This window comes from Condylura cristata, unplaced genomic scaffold, assembly GCF_000260355.1.
Source record: "Condylura cristata isolate star-nosed mole 26May11 unplaced genomic scaffold, ConCri1.0 scaffold00037, whole genome shotgun sequence".
Classification (NCBI taxonomy): Eukaryota; Metazoa; Chordata; class Mammalia; order Eulipotyphla; family Talpidae; genus Condylura; species Condylura cristata.
Window position 1 is genome coordinate 3,945,237 of NW_004567138.1, and position 8,283 is coordinate 3,953,519.

At 44.3% G+C, this 8,283-nt stretch overlaps 1 protein-coding gene across 1 annotated transcript in view; it reads right to left on the reverse strand.

Moving 5' to 3' along the window:
* Nucleotides 1–8,283, reverse strand: part of KIF13A (kinesin family member 13A) — a 196,887-nt gene that overhangs the window by 37,784 nt on the left and 150,820 nt on the right. Inside the window, exons 17-20 of the mRNA XM_012732923.1 lie at nt 5,383–5,545; nt 3,598–3,738; nt 2,784–2,933; nt 412–633 (exon numbers count right to left, since the gene is read on the reverse strand). Coding sequence (XP_012588377.1) covers nt 412–633; nt 2,784–2,933; nt 3,598–3,738; nt 5,383–5,545 — 676 coding nt within the window. The remainder of the gene's footprint in view (nt 1–411; nt 634–2,783; nt 2,934–3,597; nt 3,739–5,382; nt 5,546–8,283) is intronic.

Consider the following 8,283-nt stretch of genomic DNA (forward strand, 5'->3'; position numbering starts at 1 on the left):
AACTTGTTGCGCCACCAGGAAGGGCCCCTATTTCTTTTATTTTCTTACACTTTTATTTTGTTCATTTTTGTACCATACTTGACTTCTCCCCTCAGGTGGAGCCCCCCTTATTCTCCCACCACCAAGGTACCCCTCGCCCATCACCACGGTCCTTTAAGCCCTTCCCTCCCATTCTGACCCCTCCCCCCACCCCTCCCCTGCTGTCTGCCTCAGACCTATGATCTGCCTGCTACTTTTGTCTTTTTCCTTTCCTAGAAGAGTAGAATTCACTAAGCAACACACACTCTTGCCTGCCCACTGCTTCTGAAAATTCAGCAACTGTTAACCACCAGTGAGCTGATTTCTGGAAAACAAGGCTGGCCGGCCGCTGTCCTGCCACCGACTTTAGCTTCTATCTGCTGCATGGAAAACTCGCAGCCACCCTTCAGGGGTGGAGGCGGGAGCCGCAAACCCACAGTGCCGCCTACTCACCCGGCAGGTCAGTTTCTTGACACGGTGGACGATCTCGCCGCTGCCGTCCACCACCTCTAGGCTGCCGCTTTCGCTAGAGTTCTCCGACGAGTCGTCCTCCAGCACGCGCTCCGGCACGGCGCCCGTCACACGCGCCACCTCCACGTGCAGGCGCCCCGCCACCTGGGCGACAAACAGGCGGTTAATGGGGCGCTACGGACACACTGGCAGCTGCACTGCTGGGCTGCTCCACAGCGAGACCCACTTTTTTTTTATTTAATTTTTATTTAAATTTTTTTTTTTTAAGATTTATTTATGCGTACAGAACTGGGGTACAGGCCAGAAGTGCAGGGGTGGTGAGAGGATTCACCAGAGTCAGGGTGGGGAGCAGAACAGGCAGATGGACGAAGTACACTGCTGAGGGGAGCAGCGGGCGGGTCAGGAGCGGTCTGCCACGCCATGTGGGTCAGCTCCTGGGCTGGGGATGGAACTGGCACTGAAGGGGCTGCAGCCAGCTTTCAGAGCTGTGTCCTAACCCACTGCACCACCAGGGAGGGCTTGAGACCTATTTTCTTTCCTTTTTTTTTTGAAATTTTGTCATTTTTATTATACACACACACACACATATATATATTTTCACGTGCCATCACCATAGTCCAATGTGCTCTTCCCACCCCAGTTCTGATCCCATTCCCCCTTCCATCCCCATAAAATGAGACCCACTTTAAACCAGCACAGATCAACCCCAATCTGGCAAGTGGCACTGGCAGGAAGGAAAGATGTCATTTTGGCAATTGAGACAAAAATGACGGATGAAGGGGCGGGAAGAGAGAAATCAGGAGACAGTGGGGAAGTCTTTTATTCATGCTTTTTAAGATGCTAATAGATTTTGCTAGCATTTTGAGACGGATTCATGAACACGCAAAGCCCATCACAGACCTTAGCTTAAGAAGCACCGAGGGCCCTCCCTGGTGGCGCGACAGGTTATGACGCAGCACTGCAAGTGAGCTGCAGTTCCCTTCAGTGTGAGTTTGATCTCCAGCCCCAGAGGTGACCCACATGGTGCAGCAGACCTCTCTGACCCGCCACTGCTCCCCTCAGCAGTGTACTTCATAGATCTGCCTGTTTTGCTCCCCACTCTGTCTCTGGTGAAGCCTCTCACCCTTCCACACCTTTGGCCTGTACCCCAGTTCTGTATGCATAAATAAATAAATCTTAAAAATAAAAGCACTGACTAGGGACTCAGCCACCAGACTCCTTTCTAATACAAGCTGTGCCTGTTTTTTTTTTTTTTTTAAAGATTTATTTATTTATGCATACAGAACTAGGGTACAGGCCAGAGGCTCAGGGGCGGTGAGAGGATTCACCAGAGACAGAGTGGGAAGCAGAACAGGCAGATCGACGAAGTACACTGCTGAGGGGAGCAGCGGGCGGGTCAGGAGAGGTCTGCCGCGCCATGTGGTCTCCTCCGGGGCAGGCGGGAATCGAACTCATGCGGAAGCGGCTTTAGATTCTCAGTGCTGTGCTTTAACCCGCTGCGCCACCAGGGAGGGCCCAAGCTGTGCCTGTTTTTAACAATGAAAGTAGCAACCAGAACTTTTGGTCTTCTAGCATATCCGGTGCATACAGCTGCCACACTTAGCATCTATGCACTCACACACCACTATGTGGGACACAAGGCCGGCTTTCTAAATTTACTTTGGGATGACATCTATTAGCCTGCTCTAGGAATTGCAAAAAGTAACTCAGTAATTCAAGTTTGCACATTTTTGAAGGACAATCCATTGTTCACTAAATTTAAAATCGAAACATTACTTGCTGAAATGCTAAAGTAAAAAAGCACTGAATTTGAACAGTTTTTGCAATGTCTTAGATATAAAGCCAATATATCTCAGTGATGGTAATATGAGAATTCAAAGAGGGTCAGGAGTGGGGACGTGAAGCTTTTTTTTTTTTTTTTTTGAGTACTTTGGATTTTGAAATAATCCGTCCCTCAGCTGCATCTTGTAAAGGCTACATAGGAGCCAGAAAGGAAGTACAGTGTATCAAAACATGAACAGATTAAGAAAAAAATGAATATGAAACACGAAGTAGAATCTGGTTTCCAAAAGATTTCTAATTTCATGAAAACAAAAATACCCCCACAATATAAAAAAGTTATCTTTTAAAAGTCTGACTTAATTCTGAGTTTCTGTTGATATTAATAAAGAAAAATGAATATGGACCCTGACTAATCACCCTAGTTCTTTAATCCTCCTGAAGAACAGAGATGGAATTTAAGAAAACCAAGATTTAAAGCTCTGTCATTTTTCTCAAGCCTGGCTTATCCTTACCTCCCCCTGCTGGCTGATGATGGGAACTGCATACTGCAGCTTCACATCACAGAAGAGGCACTCCAAGAACACATTAGCCACACCGATTAGGTTGTGATTCTCCTGGGCTTCATAGAAAGGATCCCCTCGCTTCCCATAGAGCCTCTTTGCCTGAGTAGCAGGTAGACAGACAAGTAGAAAATAAACATAAGTGTAAGTATTATTTAAAATCAGCATTCAAAAATAATTTTTTTAAAAAGCATGTATCCAAACTTAAAAGAAGTTAGAATTGTATCACAAAAACAGAATAAAATTAGCACATGGGAGAGGCTTTTTTCTGGGGAAATAAGTGATGTACTTGTGGAAAACAGACTTTAGTTACTACCCCAATGCAACCATCTACTTTGTTATGTTTCATTTAATTAGCTTTCTAAAGTTATTTGTAGCAATACACTCAGACGCCATCACTGCTCACAGATGCTAATGAAGACTAGATGCTGGCCTGCTCCATTCTAGTTGGTTTTTCACAACACTGACAAAATAGCATAACTTTGCTTTGTTCTACTACGCTTCGCTGCAAATGTAGTAAAACTGCAAAAATATATACTGTTATTTTCAATTAGTTTCCATGGGGGGGGGGGATGGCAGGGAGGAGGGGACCAGTCATATGATGGATACAACACAGCTTTTATCAAGATAATGTTTATTTTTCTAACAAAATGCCTAAAATACCATTTAGAAAAACTCATTGTCGTGGGTATGTGTTCTGGCGGTTCAATCACTTATACTCTCTGCTTTTGACACTTTCAAATCTCCTTTATGCTTTGTCTCTTACCTCAGGAACTTTTTCCTTCCATTCTTGATAAAGATCCCTCATATCAATTAACTTATTCTCCAGCTTCTCGATGGCCCACACCTGGGTGCTCTTTCCTTTCCTTCTCACCTGAATAGCTGGCTCGCTCACGATCGCACCTCTCTGCGTGATCAAGAACATAGACAAGACAACCCTTGTTGACAGTTTTTGGATTGTTAAAGGAATAAATATTATGGTAATGTAGTACCTTTGAAAATAAGCATATAAAGTACACCAAGGGAATATTTTATTTTTCCACCTTCTGTATATACTCACACACATACTGGTTATTTTTCATAACCAGAACTGAAAAAAAAATGAGCAATCCCCTATCTCAATTCTCTCTCTACAGCTTTGATATTGTGATTGTCACCTGTGTGTTTAAATATTTTTCATAAATGTGATTTCTAATGGGCAAATAACAATTATGTGGATATACCACTCACCCCCCACTCACTTGATTAATTTATTCACTTCTTCAACATTATGGCTTTTGTTTTTTTTTAGAGATTTATTTATTTATGCAAACAGAACTTATAGTATAGGCCACAGATGCAGGGGCTGTGAGAGATTCACCAGAGACAGCGGGAGCAGAACAGGCAGAGCGACGAAGTACACTGCTGAGGGGAGCAGCGGGCAGGACAGGAGATGTCTGCTGTGCCATGTGGGTCAGCTCCCTGGCCGGAATCGAACTTGTGCTGAAGCAGCTAACCTAACCTTGTAGTGTTGTGCTTTAACCAGCTGTACCACCAGGGAGTGTGTACATCATGGCTTTTTGAAATTTTCGTAAGCCCACTCTGATAAGCATTCTTATTAGTAAAAAACATCAACTTTTATGGACACTCCCATGAATATGGACTTAGAATAAATTTCTCAAAGGAAGACGGCTTGGTCAAAAGACTAAAGCCCAACAAACCTGCTGAACTATTTCCTGTCTCATTTCTAGCTTGCTTACTGGGAAGAAAAACCAATGGACAGAAAACTACTTTTTTCAAGGATTCTCCCTGAAGGAAAGATTCTTCATATTTGATGGGGAGCTTCTAAATGATTGCTAAGAGTCATTCTGTGTATGTAAAGACACAGAAAGAGACACAAAAAGCTCTCCTTTCTTGTTTAATTCCATCTTAAAATGGTACTCTAGGAAAATATACACTATCCCTCATTTCAGAAGGAGGCATTTATAAGAGAAAAGCAAACAAGATTATGTAAATATATACACATGTGTATGTGTGTGTGTGTATATATATTTCACATACAGTGAAACTAAATGTTATTAAATGAGCAAACCCTTCAGCTACCCAAATTTTCACATTGTGATTATGACACACCTAGGACACCATACTGCCAGCATCCTTATCTGAGGCGGCCTCAGGGGAAGTCTTAAGAATACTCTGTGGACTTCCTGGTGGCTCAGGGGTTAAGTCTTGGCGCTACCATCTCATGGCTTGAGTTCGATCCCTGGCCAGGGAGCTGAACTACATGGTGCAGCAGACCTCTTCTGTCTCTCCTACTGCTTGCCCTACTGAAGTAAGTACATCTGCCTATTTTGCTCCCCACTCTGTCTCTGGTGAATCCTCTCAACTCCCCACCTCTGATCTATACCCCAGTTCTTCTATGCAAAAATAAATACAATTTAAAGGTAATAATAACTATTCTGGCTCATCCCAGGATCTCTTCATGGAGTTTGGTTTGCACGCCAGGCTTATATTCCATTTATGGTACCTGCTACTTATAAGTAGCTCTCTTCTTTGTCAAGAATATCCTTACCTTTCTATTGGCACTGAGGTTCGCAGCGGGGATCTGCAGGGTCACCTGGTAGTCAGTGAGTTTGCTCATCTCCTCAGCTAAGAAGTTCGCCTCCCGTACCAAGGTATTCGCTTTAACTAGCTGCTCACGCAATTTTGCCAAACTTTGGCGGAAGAGTTCATCCCTGCAGTGGGGCAGAAAAGGGATTGAGAAAATCTGAAAAACAGCAACACTATTTTTAAGTGAAAGAGGCAGACAACTTCTTTTAGGCACTATGTCTCAACCTGTTCTAGTCTCTTATCCATCTTTCCTCCCTCCAGGGCCCAGTGACTGGTCATCATCGCTGAGGAACAAGCCCAGTGACTGGTCATCATCGCTGAGGAACATGGAGTCCATGGAGTGAGATAACAAGAATCCACTTAAATTACAGAACATTTGACAAATGGTGGGGTTTTGAGGGGATGATGCAACAACAAAACCAATAAAGGAATCCTTCAGAGCAAAATACAGGAGTATGACTGTTGTGTTTTGGGGTAGGGGAGGGGAGTAGAGGAGGTGAAGAAGTCTGGTGTCAGTAAGAAGTGTCGCACATGATTTCTTTCAGTTGGTCAGAGGGAAGAGGCCGGGGGTCTTTATTTTTAATTTTCTGCATAATAACACTTCCCGGTCAAAGTTTCACCAACATATTAAGTGGGTCCAAATCCTACGATATATTTTCCCAGCCACAACCTTCTGCATCTGCCCGTCTCCTTCATAATGTCGTAAGCACCCCTAGGGCAGGGAAGCTGTCACTTCTGCTCTCTGTTCACCCCAATTTCCTGGCTAGCTGCATGGCAGGGTATTCAAAATATACCTACTGCAAAAGGACTTCTGGAGTCTACATTTGAACCTGGGAACACAGGTAATAACCCAATGTAGCCGACGGCTCTCTGCACACTTCCATTTACACACTTCCTGCCCTTCACTTCCGGAAAATGGTGAACCTGATTTGTCATCCTCACTTTAGCGGGAACATAGTAGGCATGTTGCGATGCTGCTATCAACACATTTGGCCAAAAATGCCTCACACACTGATACGGCCTTCTTGGTTCCCCTAAATTATATTACTTCTTTTCAGTGTCTCAGGCTGGACTTCTTTCAGTGAGTAAAACCTCTCTTCCACAATATCCAGAAAACAGCCACTGAGTCCTTCTCTGAAACTTCATCTAAATCTCTCTCTCTGCATTTTCATCACCCTGGATCCTGTTTCTTGTGTTCTTCCAGAGGTTTCACAGCCTCCTGGTCCTCCTCCCCACCACTAGCTAGTCCCTACAATCGCTGCCTTGGGCAGGCTCCTCCTTGGCTCAAAACCTCTTCTTCCCCCAGGATAAATGCTGCAGGCTGGGAGCTCCTCACATGCCCTGGCTAGGAGTGTCTGACTTAATTAGCTCTGCCCCTCAAGAAATCACCTGCTCGACTGCTTTCAACAGTTCTCTCATTATGGAATGGAATAATGTCTAATTTTCACATTTGTTCATGCCAACCCACCGACCAGGAATGGGCTCACATCTTCTCTCTGCCAACCCAAACTCCACCCATCAAACTAATTTTTTTTTTAATACATGAACACATTTAAAAAAAAATATTTTTTAATTTATGCATACAGAACTGGGGTACAGGCCAGAGGTGCAGGGGTGATGAGATGACTCACCAGAGACAGAGTGTGGAGCAGAACAGGCAGATCAATGAAGTACACTAATGAGGGGAGCCACGGGTGGGTCAGGAGAGGTCTGCCGCGCCATGTGGGTCACCTCCCGGATTGGGGATTGAACCTGCACTGAAGTGGCTGCGGCCAGCATGCAGTGCTACGTCCTAACCCGTTGTGCCACCAGGGAGGGCCTCTCAAACTCACTTTTACTAAAATCTTGTCTTCTCCAGGAAATCTAGGCAGAAAGCTCTCTTCCCTGGGGTCCCAACCTTGACTCAACAACCACAACACTTGCTGCACCCCCTGCCCAAAACATACTTGCTCACTGCTTCCATCATGTCATACAGTCAATTCCCACATGACAACATGACTCCAGGCATTGAGGAGACGTCAGTGCATGTAGCTGAGTCCCTGCCCCGTGGACAGTGGAGGAAAGAGACAAAACTAGAGAACTGTGATACTTCCTACGTTTGAACAAAATTGTTTTTGAACTTACTATTATGAATTAATGTTTCACATATAGGTATTACTCCACACCACATTTAAGTGAACAGAAAGAGCAAACTGCCTCTCTAGTTTTTCTTATGTAATCCTCACTAGTTTTTATTTGTACTAGATTCTCTGCCTCAAACCAGCTCCCAGCTCCTTATTTAAATACCTGTCATTAATGACATCTTAATTTCCATTAAAACCTAATGAAATCAGGCCCTCCCTGGTGGCACAACAGGTTAAAACACCTCATTATGAAGATCTCCGAAGCCACTATAGCATGAGTTCAATCCTCGCCCCGAGAGCTGACCCACATGGCGCAGCAGACCTCTCCTGACCCATTCGCTGCTCCCCTCAGCACTGTATTTCAGTAGATCTGCCTGCTTTGCTCCCCACTCTGTGTTTGGTGAATGTTCTCACCCATCACACCTCTGGTTGTACCTCAGTTCTGTAAGCATAAATAAATCTTACACAAACAAACAAACAAACAAACAAAAAACCGAATGAAATCATTATTGCAGCCATTCTTATTTTTTTTTTTACTAACATCCACCAAAATATCACTCTTTTAACTGTCTATCCCCCTAAGAATTTGAGCCCCCCAAAACAATCCATCTGGAATAGGTTCATGCTAAAAAGCTCTATTTCAATATCCCATAGTCTAGGCCTTCTAACTTGGTGCCAGTTGTATTGAAGGGTCAGGTTGGGGGGTGTTAGTGGGGAGTGGAGGGAGGGGTAGTTGTCTT